Source organism: Geotrypetes seraphini, chromosome 2, assembly GCF_902459505.1.
Source record: "Geotrypetes seraphini chromosome 2, aGeoSer1.1, whole genome shotgun sequence".
Taxonomy (NCBI): Eukaryota; Metazoa; Chordata; class Amphibia; order Gymnophiona; family Dermophiidae; genus Geotrypetes; species Geotrypetes seraphini.
In genome coordinates, this window is record NC_047085.1 from 35,639,331 (window position 1) to 35,653,446 (window position 14,116).

The following is a 14,116-nucleotide window of genomic DNA, read 5'->3' on the forward strand; positions in this document are numbered from 1 at the left end:
TATGTAGCGATTAGTTGCTTCGTGTATGGATAATTTTAGGTACGACCACATAGTTTCCACATTGCTGGTCCCTGCATGGTCCTGCAGCATCTGATGAACGAAATCCCCCATGCGTGCGAAGTCGGTGCCCCGGAATTGGAGCACCTTTGTTTTTGTAATTGATTTAGGGGATCCTTTCCCAAGGTTGAACCATACCATGTTATGATCGCTGGAGGCTAGCGTATCTCCTACCGAGACCTCTGAGACGCTTTCCCCGTTGGTGAGTACCAGGTCTAGGATCGCCTGGGCTCTAGTGGGTTCCGTTACCATCTGTCTGAGATGTACTCCTTTTATGGAGGTCAAAAGCCTCCTGCTGCTGCTGGTTGTTGCTGAAAATGTGTTCCAGTCTGCATCAGGTATGTTGAAGTCCCCTAGCAGTACAGTGTCGCCCCGTAGAGTTATATTCTCTATGTCTTCAATTAATTCTGCGTCCATGTCTTCCGGTTGTCTTGGAGGTCTGTATACCACTCCAAGATACAGGCATTTTTTGCCACCTCTTGCCAGGTTTACCCAGAGGGATTCCCCGGTATACTTGACATCAGTGATCCTGGTGGTTTTGATGTCCTCTTTAATGTATAGTGCTACCCCTCCACCTAACCTGCCCTCTCTGTCCTGACGAAGTAAATTGTACCCCGGTATAGCCATATCCCACCCATGTGCGTCCGTGAACCAAGTCTCGGATATTGCCACCACGTCCAGGTTGGCATCCCTTATTTCAGTTTCCAGTTCTAGAATTTTATTGCCTAAACTGTGTGCATTAACATACATGGCCCTCCACACTTTGTGTTTGCTGAGTCCCTGTAAGGCTATTCCTGACTGAGTCTGTGTGGCTCCTAGAGAACTGTTTGCATATTGGATCCTTACCTCGGAAACAGAGTGTCGACTCGTCCCATCAGGATAGTTCCTTTCCACACCAGTATATGAGTAGGTCCCCTCCCCCAACTTACCTAGTTTAAAGCCCTGCGAATCAGGCGGGCTAGTCGGTGTCCGAAGACGTTCTTACCTCTGCTGGTCAAATGGAGTCCGTCTGGTCCCTGTAGTCCCTGCAGCGCCTCTCTATGATCCAGGAATCCGAAGTTCATATCTCGACACCATCCTTGTAGCCATTCGTTCGTTCTCCGGATGCATTCATCTCTGGCTCTTCCCTTGCCTCTAACTGGGAGGATTGATGAGAAGACTACCTGCGCACTTGCCTGCTTCAGCCTCTCACTCAAGGCTCCGAAGTCTCTGGTGATGGTCTCTGGGGTGTTCCTGGCAGTGTCATTCGTACCTATATGGATAAGAAGCATAGGAAAATGGTCATGAGGTGTAAGTAGTTTACCCAGGCTGGTGGTGACGTCCCGTATTTTGGCTCCAGGCAGACAGCAAACCTCTCTTGAGTGAGCATCCGGTCTGCAGATTGGTCCCTCGGTGCCCCTCAGCATGGAGTCCCCAATGACTATAACTCTGCGCTTCTTCCGTTGTGGAGGGGGAAGTCGGTCAGCAGATGGGGTTGCGTGTTGGGCCTGCTCCTGTTCTTCGTGCTGGGCCTGCTCCTGTACCTCGTCGGCGGCTTCTTCCTGAAGAATCTGGAATCTATTCTTCAGGACGAGTTGAGGGGTTGATGTAGGGTTGGCCTGTTGGGAAGAAAAAGAAGAGGATGAAGAGATTGAAAAAAAGGGGGGGGATCTTCTATGTTTACCTGTGGAAGAGGTCACCAACTGCCAGGTGTCATTACCGCCAGCCATTTCCTGTATCCCAAATGTTGTCTTCAAAGCTGATGATTTGGGTGTCTCAAGAATGGACTTGTCGTGGGTCTGCTCTGTAATTTGGGACAACTCCTGAACGACTCCGTCGATGTAGGCTTCATCCTCTCGGATGCTTCTCAGGCGAACCACCTCCTCCCTGAGGCTCCACAGTTCCTGCATGAGGGCTCCATCCAGCTGAGCAGCCTCCTCTGTCTGCGTGGAGACTGTAGTGTAGTGCCCGGGGGTGGATTCGGTCTGCACGGAGACCTCTGTCCACCGTCCTGAGTCCTCCTCCCTTGGTACGCCGTCCGTGATCTCTTCCAGGGTCCCCATGGTGGCTGGAATGCTGGATTTGATTGTAGCCTTGGCACTTCTAGTCCTCCCTGCCATTTCCAAGTTGCAAATTAGATCTGCCTGTCAGTAATTAGAAAAAGAAAAGAGAGTTAGAAAAATCCTACTGAGAGCTAGTGCGAGATTATGAAAGATTTGAGTGTCTGAGAGAATACGAAGTTAGGAGCTAAGGATATCTGAAAGGGTTGGCTGAATGTGAGTGTGAGTTAGCTCTGCGTGCAGCTATATGAAAGAATAGAGAGAGAAGAGAATGACAACAGAAGAAAAGAGTGTTTTTTTGTTTGTTTGTTTGTTTTTTAGTTAGAAGTTTAGGATTCGCTGCCTGGGCTCCTTCCAAGGCTCCTACGCAAAGGCGATCTCGCTAAGGCTCCTGTTCCACCTCAACCAAGGAGACAGAGAGACAGCAACAACCGCGTCAGCAGCAGAAAAAACAACAGGCTGCTCCTCAGAAGGCTCCTCAGCCTTTTTGACGTGTTCTTCAGAACATAGCCAAAGTCACCATTCTACAGACTTTGCCTCAGCCCATTGGAGGCCGTCTTCAATTTTACATAACTCGCTGGGAGCTTATAACATCAGATCTCTGGGTCCTCAACATCATTCGTCAGGGTTACACTCTGTTTCCACACCCTCCAAGAGAGTCTACTTTGGACCCTGCACAGTCCTCCATTCTTCTTCAGAAGGTTCAATTCCTTCTGCTGAATGCCATCAAGGAAGTTCCCTTCGCTCAGCAGCAGTGGGGATTCTACTCCCGTTACTTCTTAGTTACCAAAAAGACCGGAGGACTGAGACCCATCCTGGATCTCAGAGCTCTCAACAAATTTATAGTCAAAGAGAAATTCAGGATGTTATCTCTTGCCCTGCTTTATCCTCTCCTCAGTCATAACAACTGGCTATGTTCTCTGGACCTCAAGGAAGCCTACACACATATTCCAATTCATCCGGCTTCCAGGAAGTACCTCCGGTTTCAAATCAGTCAATGTCATTACTAGTACAAGGTTCTTCCCTTGGTCTGGCATCTGCTCCCAGAATATTCATGAAGTGCCTGATTGTAGTGGCCGCATCTCTCCATTCGCACAGCCTTCAAGTCTTTCCTTATCTGGACGACTGGTTGATCAAGGCTGTGTCGTCTCAGGAAGTGGTCCAAGCAACATCTCAGACCATTTCTTTTCTTCAGGCTCTAGGATTCGAAGTCAACTTCACCAAATCACATCTCATTCCGACTCAACGTCTGCAGTTCATTGGGACAATCCTAGACACCACCCTCATGCGAGCCTTTCTTCCTCCAGATCGCCTTCAAGCTCTCATACGACTGTGTCAGCAACTGCTTCCTCTCCAATCCATCTCTGCCAGACACATGATGGTTATTCTAGGCCACATGGTTTCCACTGTCCATGTGACACCGCTGGCAAGGCTACATCTTCGCACTCCTCAGTGGACCCTAGCTTCTCAGTGGTCTCAAGCAACAGTAGTTCACAGTTTTTCATTATGATAAGGTGGTTCTATGTACGCATCCAAAGTTTCTTCCAAAAGTTGTCACTGATTTTCATCTCAATCGATTGTTCTGCCAGTGTTTTTTTGTAAGCCTCATTCTCAAGCGGGAGAAACCGCTCTACATACTTTGGACTGTAAACAGGCTTTGGCCTATTGCATTGACCGGACAAAGTCTCACCGAACTTCTCCCCAACTGTTCATCTCGTTTGATCCAAACAAGTTGGGGCATTCGGTTTCCAAGAGAACAATTTCCAACTGGCTGGCTGCCTGCATCTCGTTCTGTTATGCTCAGACTGGCCTGGCACTGGAGAGTCGTGTCACAGCCCACAAAATTAGAGCTATGGCAGCTTCTGTTGCTTTCCTCAGATCTACTCCTATTGAGGAAATCTGTAAAGCTGCCACTTGATCCTGAGTTCATACCTTCACTTCTCACTACTGTCTGGAGTCATTCTCCAGATGGGATGGGCACTTCGGCCAATCTGTATTACAAAATTTATTTTCCTAAAGGCCAAGACTCCCACCATCCCATTTCTGTTAGTTTGGAGGTCACTCATACATGAGAATATGCTACCTGCTTGTCCTGGGATAAAGCACAGTTACTTATCGTAACAGGTGTTATCCAGAGACAGCAGGCAGATATTCTTACAACCCACCCACCTCCCCAGGTTGGCTTCTTAGCTGGCTTATCTTAACTGAGGGACCGCGCGCCCTACGTCAGACGGGAAGGCACTCGCGCATGCGCGGTCGAGCTATCGCAAACTTTCTAAAGTCTTAAAGTGGTGGTGCACTTTTAAAGTGGTCCGTACCGTGGTTCCGTCATGACATCACCCTTACGTGAGAATATCTGCCTGCTGTCCCTGGTAAGTAACTGTTCTTTCCAGTCTAGTACCTCTCTCCCTCCTTGCCTCCGTGCAGCACTTTTATCCCTCATTGCCCCTTCCGAATCTCTCTCCCTCCTTGCCCTCCTGATGTAATAATACCTGTCCCTCATTCTCACACTCCCCCAGCCCCAGTCCAACATCTCTCCCTCATTCATCTGTCCCTCATTCTCACACTCCCTCAGCTCCAGTCCAACACCTCTCCTTCATTTTCAGACTCCCCACCCTCACATTCCACCTTCCAACTTGTCTTCACAATTTCCTGGATTTTTTTTGGCAGAGAGGGATACAAGGGAGGGAAGTTGGATTAGAGAGGGTTGTGCACCGGAAAAGGAAAATCACGTGGGACCTCAGGTATGAGTTTGAAAGTAGGAGGAGGGCAGTTTGAGATTGAGAGAGGTGCTATATCACGGACAGAGAGAAGAGTGGGAGAGATTGCAGACCATGGGGAGGGGAGAATTTTATTTATATAAAAATTTTTGAATGACTAATCTGATTTATAGGAAGCTTTGTGGGCTATTATTGATTATTTTAATTAGATGATAATTAATTGCTTTCCTGTATTTCCTAAGCCATCAAATCCACTTACCTAAAATTTTCTTTGAATGGAGTATTTTATTGTCATCTTTGAAAAATACTCATACTTGTTGTGAAATAGGCATTTTTTCATCTAAAACACTACTGCTCTCTTTTCTAGGACTGTCCGTAAGGAATATATAACTGCTAAGTACGTGGACCATAAGTTTTCTAAGAAGATTTGTGCCTCTGCAGCAGCTAAATTGAATGAACTACTTGAGGCTATCAAATCTCGGGATTTATTTGCACTAATTCAAGTCTATTCAGAGGGAGTAGAGCTTTTGGAACCTCTGTTAGAATCTGGACAGGTACAATTAATATATTCATATTTTAAAAATTTTGTTGCACCCTGAGTGATTTTTACCACTGTATAGCCTAGTCTACCTGGGTTGTGAAGACACATGGAAATATGTCTATTTAGTTCCACAGATTCAGATGTAATATGAATATCAACCATCACCCAAACCTGAATATCAAACACTAACGGCTTCTTTTACAAAGCCACTCAGCAACAGCCCCGAAGCCCTTTAAATCTCTATGTGCTTCGGGGCCGTTAGCGCAGCGCAGCCGCTAGTGCAGCTTTGTAAAAGAGGATGTAAACCTTATAAAAATATTTTTGGACCCTTCATTCAAGTACCCTTCATAATAAGTGATAAAAGATGCTATTAGGTATGATCATCAGTCCTTTTAAGTTTAGTGAAAGCTATTTAAAAGTACAGTGATACCTTGGAATCTGAACTTAATCTGTTCCAGAACCCCCCGTTCGAGTTCCAAGACAATTTTTTCCCATTTAAAATAATAGAAACTGGATTAATCCATTCCTGGGTCCCACAAACTCAAATTTTAACAGTAAATACACTGGATTTTAAGGTAAAATTTTAACAAATAATAATAATACAGTACAGTATTTTCCTCACTACACTACACAAAGGCAAACATCACACAAGATGCTTTCACTACAGCTTCTGACATTGAACTGAATGACGTATGGGTGGCCCAAGCACTGGAGAAACGTACACACAAACACACACGAACATCATGCAGCATGTTCAGATTCCAAAGTAGCATTCGGATTCCATGGCACAAACACACACAAACAACGTGCAGGGCATTCAGATTCCGAAGCAGTGTTTGGATTCTGGAGCAAAATTTGCTTGACTTTTTTGTTCGGATTTCAAGTTGTTCGAGTACTGGGGCGTTCGGATTCCAAGGTATCACTGTACATCCAAAATTATTTTCAAAGTGTTATAAAACCTATGCACATAAATAACCAAAAAGCACTACTTTGAAAAATCTTTCAGTTTAGCAGCCCTCAGCTTCACTAAAAAGTTACCAGTCCTCAGTTGCTCACATTTGTCACTGATCAATCTTGCCAACACAAACATGTTTCAAGCAGACCAGTTCTCTGGAAAACACATTAAATATTCTTAGTGTTCAAAACATACCCAGTGATTGGTCCACCTCAATTCCATCCAGTTGAGTCTAGCAGTTCAAGATGGTGTCGGTTATAAATACAAGCCTAGTACCAAATCCACCAATTATGAGGGGATGCTGAAATGTTCTCAGCCCAACCAAGAAGGGAATGAGGTAGAACCATGAAACTTACAAGTTATTTCATATATTCACCTCTAGGTTCAACAGACTTGGCACATCATGCCTGAAGTTTCTGTATCCCTTACAAAAAATACTCTTGATGTCTGGTCACTGAAATACTGCTCCACTGCTACAATCGCCTCCGAATCACTTGAAAATTGTCGCTCTTTCAAACTCTTTTTAAGGTTTGGAAACAGAAAATAGTCAAATGGAGCAAGATCTGGTGAGTAGGGTGGATGGTCTAGGCACTGAAATCCCAACTGCGTCAAAACATCCATTGTTTTGCCAGCCTTGTGAGCAGGTACATTATCTTGCAAAAAGAGAGTTCCTTTCCATAACTTCCCTCTCCTTTTTTCTTTCAATGCCTACTTTAATCGGTACAGCAAATTACAGTAGTATTCATCATTAACTGTTTGACCCCTTGGAAGATAGTCAGTCATTACAACACCTTCCTAATCCCAAACACTGTGACCATGATCTTTCCTGCTGACTTTTTGGGTCTTGAATTTCCTTGGCCTTGGAGAACCCGAGTGCCACCATTGCATGAGCTGTTGTTTTGTCTCAGGATCATAGTAACAGTAACTAGTTCCAAAAAGTTGGCACCAGCTCACTAAAAATGCTGCAAAATCAACTTTGGAAGTGTCAACTCAATGTCGTTTCTTATCAGCATTCAAATATTTGGGCACCCACTTGGCTGACAGCTTCTGCAAACCCAGCTGCCCATGATACAACCAACATGTTTCCTGGATATCTGTAGTGTCTCAGAGATTGTTTAGGGGGACATTATTCTTTATTTATGTATTTAACATTTGATAACCTTATTAGTCAAAAAAAGAAAAAATACAATTCCAACTATTATCATTCATACATAGCTATATCTTCACACTTTAACAATGAAAATAAATACACCGGCTTGCATAGTTAGTCCACAATAAAGGAGGCGAAACTGCAATTAGACTGAAATAGTTAACTAATAACTTGTATAAAAGGAAAATTAAGATGTGGCTGGATGGCCCCTGAACATACCTTCACTGAGCTAATATTTAGAAGTAATAGACCTCACATAGCAGATACACTTTGCCCTTTGGCGGAAATAAATTTTGACAACTTCTGTGGCTCATAAAAAACATTCCCCCAGCTACATTGCCTGAGGTCTCAAAATGAGAAACTGTTTTCTTCTGTGTGTGGAGCATGATACGTCAGAATACATTCTTACAACATTTGACATAAAGAGAACATCTTTATATTTGAAAAAAAGTTTAAGCATCCATTCCCTATCTGAATCAATAGCAAATTGTACCAGCAGTGTAGCAGTAACCTGAACTTCACTATCCGACCTCTCTAGAAAATTAGATGAATCTTAACCATCAGCAGATAAATTCTGCTAGTTAAATTTTGAGCTGTAATTCTCCTAGGTAAGAAGTACATTTTTGAGAGAGGTGGATAAGAAGATTCAGGTACATTCAAAATTTCAGTTAGGTATTTTTTAAACATATCATGTGCTGGCAGGAAATAGCTTTGGGATATTTATAATCCAAAGATTACATCCCCTGGTGACATTCTCCAGTATTTCTAATTTGAAATAAAGATTCCCACTATCCTTAACCCAAGTTAAGGCCTGAGCCTCAACCACTTTTAATCTGGTCTCGTGTCCATTCACCTTGTTTTCCAGACATGATACTTTATTCTTTAAATCCAAGTTCTCTGCCAAAACCCAGAGAGAGTTGCAAACTAGATATTGCCTCCCATAATGTTTCCATATTGAAAAATTTAGGCCTTTGCATGTGTACAACCTCGCTTCCAGAGCCGACAGTACCTGTGGCCACAGCAGCAGTCCCTTTTGGCTTAAGGAAAACTTTGGGAGCCTGTTCCATCTCTTTCTTTAATTTCACAGATTGCAAAGAAGGCTTCCCTAGCCCCTGTCCAGAGTCGTTTCTTGTTCTGTGTTGGGTAAGAGAGAGAACTGGGCCGGTTCCACCTCTAACTTCCCCTCTGTCACCTCAGGATGAATCGGAGAACTACACTCCTCTGGAGATAAGGTGGCACCCTCAAAGGAGAAATAACACACCTCAGCCTGCATGTCTCTCCCAGCCAAGGCTCCCTCCGGTTCCTGCATTCAGGTTCCTCGCTCGACACAGGCATCCATCGGTCCAGCTGGCGTGCTAGGTTCCTCCGGGAAAACACGGACCTTAGATTTTCTTTTCATCATTTAGGCTAAAATCAGGAAAGGTTTTGCCAGAAACTCCGACGGCATCTCAGTACGAGCTTCCAGTTGCCATCTTAGGTAAGCTCCGCCTCATAACCGTGTCTCAGAGATTGTTTTACCTGATATTCGTTGATCTGCTAAAATTAGGTCATGGACATGCTCAACAATTTCAGGAGCTGACACCATTTGAGGCCTCCCAGACCTTGCTGCATCTTTGGTCTCGTAATCTCCATGCTGAAAGTTTGCATACCATTTCTTCACTTTGGAACATGATGGGCATTTTTCACTCAATCTTTGTACCATACATTCATGGATTTCCTTTGGAGTTTTCTTCTGCAAGAACAGAAACTTCATAATGGCTCTGAATTCTATACTTGAAAATTCCACACTTTTTCATTGACATGGTTCAATCAGTGATCTGAAACAATATCAAAACATAGTATTAAGATTCAGCAGATTGACATTTTGCAAAATAAAATAACACTCCTTTCAGCTACAGTGGCAAAATAATGCTTGGAATTTATGAAGTTAGTTGGGCTGAGAACTTTTCAGCACTCCCTCATACAGTGGAGAGAGAGGAAGGGATAGTAGATGGCATGGATAGGCAGACTAAATAGTAAAAACAGAAAAAGCAGACGTGTATTAAACTTCAAATAAAGTTCAGCTGCCAGCTTGCGTGGTCATCTCTGCTTTTTTGTTTTGTTTTCACTGATATTTTTTGTGGAGTTTTTCTTCCTTTTATGTAGTTAGGCAGACTAGATAGATAGGCCATATAATCTATATCTGCCTTCTTTTTTCACTGTTTCTTTAACTCTGAGGTGCATTAGATAGTTATAGAGCTATGTTTATTTATTTATTTTTATTTTAAAAAATTTACATACATTTAAACCTAAATGGTTTACATATCATTACAAACATAATTCAATAAGACAAAAGCAAACAAACATTAACATATAATCATCAGAAAATCATGTAAAGTGCCCATCAAAAGAACAATCGCAAAGATCAGTTCCTAGAAAAATGCATTAACAAATAACTGCATTTTTAATAGTCTTCTGAAATTATTCTTGTCATAACATTTTCGTAATTGACTCGTAATTCAATGTGCATATCCATACTTAAGGTCAGTGTTCTGCCTATAAGACTTAGTTTCAAGTTTATTAAGTTTTAATATACCAACCATCGACGGACACTTGGCCGGTTTACAATGTTAAAATGAAAGGTTAAAAATAAATCATTATAAAAAGAGGGGGGAAGTGTAAACATTAATTAGACAAATTACAAGTACAAATGTGAGCTTGAGGATAAGGGGAAAAGGAAAGTTGATAAATACATCGATAAAGAAAACAATTTAAAAGGGAGGGACGATGGGGGAGGAGATAACATCATGGGAGGGGATCGCTTCTTAAAAGTGGTTCGTATTTAATTTGCTCGCTGTTGGAGAAGGAAAATATTTAGATGGTGTGGTATGCGTCTTTGAATAAAAACATTTTTAGTTTAGTCCTGAATTTGTCAAGAGAATTTTCAAGACGGATTTGGGGTGGCATGGCATTCCATAAAGTAGGAGCTACAACAGAGAAATTAGTTTTCCTAGTGTAATAGAATTTTTTAATGGAAGATATGGTTAGTAGATTCTGATCGGCCGATCTAAGAGTCCTGGAAGAGCAGAAAGGGATGATGAGTTTATCGAGGAAAGATGGAAGATGCGAGAGTTTGATTTTGAAGACCAGCATTAATGTTTTATAGGTGATACAGTGCGTAATGGGTAGCCAGTGAGCTTCTCGCAGAAGAGGAGTGACGTGATCATATTTTCCTACTTTATAAATAAGTTTAATTGTTCTATTTTGAATGAGCTGCAGACGATGTAATTCTTTTTGAGTGATTCTGTTATATAGAGAGTTACAGTAATCTAAGAGAAAAATGACCAGTGAGTGAATGAGGGTTGTAATTGCATCAGTTTTGAGAATAGAGTTTAGGAAACGGATGAAAAAGAACTATCACCCTAAAAGCATTTCTAAGAAAAGTGCATCTTCACTCAAAGCTCCTAAGGATAACCAATTTACAGGGTCATGGTTTCTCGTACTGCCATTCTGTGGTATAACCTAAGTGGTTTACATATATTATCCTTGGATAAGCAGGCAGCATATTATCACATGTGGGTAGCATAATAAAATCAGAGTAACTAATACAAGCATCAAAACTAATGAATAAGGATAACATGATATCAACTAAAATAAGTGCAGATAAAAAGTACATTATAACTACATGATAATATGAAAATCAATAATGTATATTATATTGTTTAAATAAATGGGTTTTAAGATCTTTTCAAAATTGATAGTAAGTAAGAAATGGAGAAACAAGAAGATTCAAACAAGAAGTGATCCCTGAGGGACTCCACTTTCATTTACCAGCACTGACTACCTGGTAAGACCTATTATTCAAAAAACCCTTGAAACCAATACCACACCCTACCTGAAATTCCGATGAAATTCAAACATGCTAGTAGTATATCATGGTCAACTAAGTCAAAAGCACAACTCAAATCCAGTTGTAGAATAATTGCACTTGAACCCGATTTGAATAGGTTATGAATAGGTTACTATTGAAGCTATAACTATTTATTAATAATAATAATAATAATAACTTTATTTTTCTATACCACCATAGTCAAACTGACTTCTAAGTGGTTCACATAGAAAGAAGGCTGGACAATCAGCGAATTACACAATGTAAGAAGAAGGAAGTTACATAATAATTAGGGAAGCATAGGGAAGGAATACATGAGAGAAAGAAATTACATAACACATTGGGGTTATAAGGGGAAAGAATATCTGAGAGAGGTCATCTGATTAGGCAAGGAATTTGTCAAATAAAGCGGTTTTAATTGATTTTCGGAATGTGTTATAGGTCTGTCTGGCTTTATTTATGTGGTTTCCCAGCCAGGATTGCTGTCTGTTTGCTTGGAACATGAAGGTTCTGTCTAGGAAGGATTTGTATTTGCAGCCTGTGATTTTTGAGTATGCAAAGATGTTTTTGTTTCTGGTTGTACGTGTGGGGTTGTGCAGAGTGAAGTGTGTTTGCAGGTAGGAAGGTGCTAGGCCCCAGACTTGTTTGTAACAGATGCATGCGAATTTGAACAGTATTCACGCCTCCATTGGTAGCCAGTGTAATTTTTTGTAATAGAGGCTGATGTGGTCTTTTTTTTCAGTGCTATATCCTGAATGGAAGCCAGATTGAAAATTATGTAAAATTTCAAATTTATCTAAATAATTCACTAAATGCACATTTACTAAACCTTCAATCACTTTTGTAAATAGGGGAATTGAAGCGACTGGTCTGAAAATGGATGTATTAGTTATAGTTTCTTTTGAATCTTTTATAATAGGGTTGATTAAAATCTGGCCTATCTCATTTGGAAATGACCCAGCCACTATTAATGATACAATCCATGGAACCCAGTAAGGACAGTGCAAAAGTGCATGATCACTTTAAGCTTTTGAAGCTTCTAGACTGCCCGCATCGCACATGTGCAACTGCCTTCCTGTCTGACGTCAGCTCACAGTTCCTCAGTTTTTCGTTCTCCACAGAGTGAAGTTTGGATAGACTTTGACTGCATTGCCATCCCCTCGAACATTTTTTTTGTCGCTTGTTTTTTGACCGTTGATCTAAATTTTATTTTCATTTGTTTCTACTTATTCTTAAAAACATTTTTTTTTTTTAATCTTCTATTTTTCTTTTCTTTTTCCTTAACAGCCTGTGGGCCTTTTGTGTTCTGTCAAAAATTGACTCCTTTGACCTCGCTGCGCAAATTTTTCCATTCATGTTGAAGCCAACGAGTGGATTTAAAAAGAGTTCACATTGCCAATGGTTTATCTCGGTCACTGATCCCCATAACTGATGCATTCAGTTTCTGGGCCCAGACCACCAAGTGGATGCTTGTATTTGTTGTTCTACCCTTCAGAAATGCTCCCTCAAGACTCGAAAGCTTCAACAAGAGAAGTTTTTTGGACCGACGACAGCTTCTGGAGATTCACCGATGCCATCGGTACTAAAAAAGGTACCAGTATCCATTCCTACATTGGGCACACAGGCTAAGAAACCTTCCACTTACCCCATCAGCGTCGCAAGCATCTTCAGCATTGAGCACCTTGATGCTTGCCAAACACCGATGCCAATGATCTCCCTCGATGAAGGCAGTGTCGTGTATGGGGAGGGCATCCTCATCGAGGTCATTCACCCCTCATCGACCTCCACATCGGCTCATCAGCCGATAGTACCAGCTATTGAGCCAACGGTACCAGTGCCAATTATCCCACAACAGCTGCAGGAGATTTTTCTATATACCCACTTCTAGAAAGGAACAATTGGCTGTGCTCTCTAGACCTCAGAAGCCTACACACACATCTCAATACATCCCAACTACAGAAAGTTTCTACGCTTTCGGGTAGCTCATCAACATTTCCAATATAAAGTTCTACCATTCGGCCTCGCTTTGTCAACAAGGGTTTTCACGAAGTGCCTAGTGGTAGTAGCAGTGACCTTACATTCCTATGGTCTTCAAGTATTCCCTTATCTGGATGATTGGTTAATAAAAGCTACCTTACCACAACTAGTGCTCTCAGCAACACAAAAGACAGTAGCTTTCCTCCGGATCTTGGGATTCAAAATAAATTTTCCAAAATCTCATCTTCAACCAACTCAGGTGTTAGAGTTCATAGGATCTGAACTCAACACCATTCTCCTAAGATCTTTCCTGCCTCAACAAAGAAAAGTTATATTATAATGCACAGCTTAATGCAATTGATAGATCTTCAGGAATCGTCAGAGTACCAGCCAGGTAATATAACCTTTGCTGGGGCAATCGAGCACTGTTGTAATTCTATTTTTTTAATTTTGCATTGCTTTTTTCACCTCATTCCTTGAAGAAAGTAGTTGAAACGTGATACACGTCAGAGGAGGTGCAGTTGCAAAGTTAAGTAGCCTTTAATACTAAGAAGAAAATTGTTTACTTCGCTTTGGTTAATAGCTTAAAAACTCATAAATATAAGATTATATGCATAAAAACAGAATCAATGACGAATGCTCCAGCAAAGGTTATATTACCTGGCTGGTACTCTGACGATTCCTGAAGATCTATCAATTGCCTTAAGCTGTGCATTATAATATAACTTACATATGGTATGAAGATAATATATATGATAGCCAAATAATAGAGCGACAGTGATTTATCAACAAAGAAAAGACATCTTACT

The 14,116-nt window shown here is 41.6% G+C and overlaps 1 protein-coding gene across 7 annotated transcripts in view; it reads left to right on the forward strand.

Moving 5' to 3' along the window:
- Positions 1-14,116, forward strand: part of ASAP1 (ArfGAP with SH3 domain, ankyrin repeat and PH domain 1) — a 558,081-nt gene that overhangs the window by 384,110 nt on the left and 159,855 nt on the right. For all 7 annotated transcript variants that reach the window (XM_033933030.1, XM_033933029.1, XM_033933028.1 and 4 more), the window contains one exon: positions 5,184-5,370. In XM_033933030.1, coding sequence (XP_033788921.1) covers positions 5,184-5,370 — 187 coding nt within the window. The remainder of the gene's footprint in view (positions 1-5,183; positions 5,371-14,116) is intronic.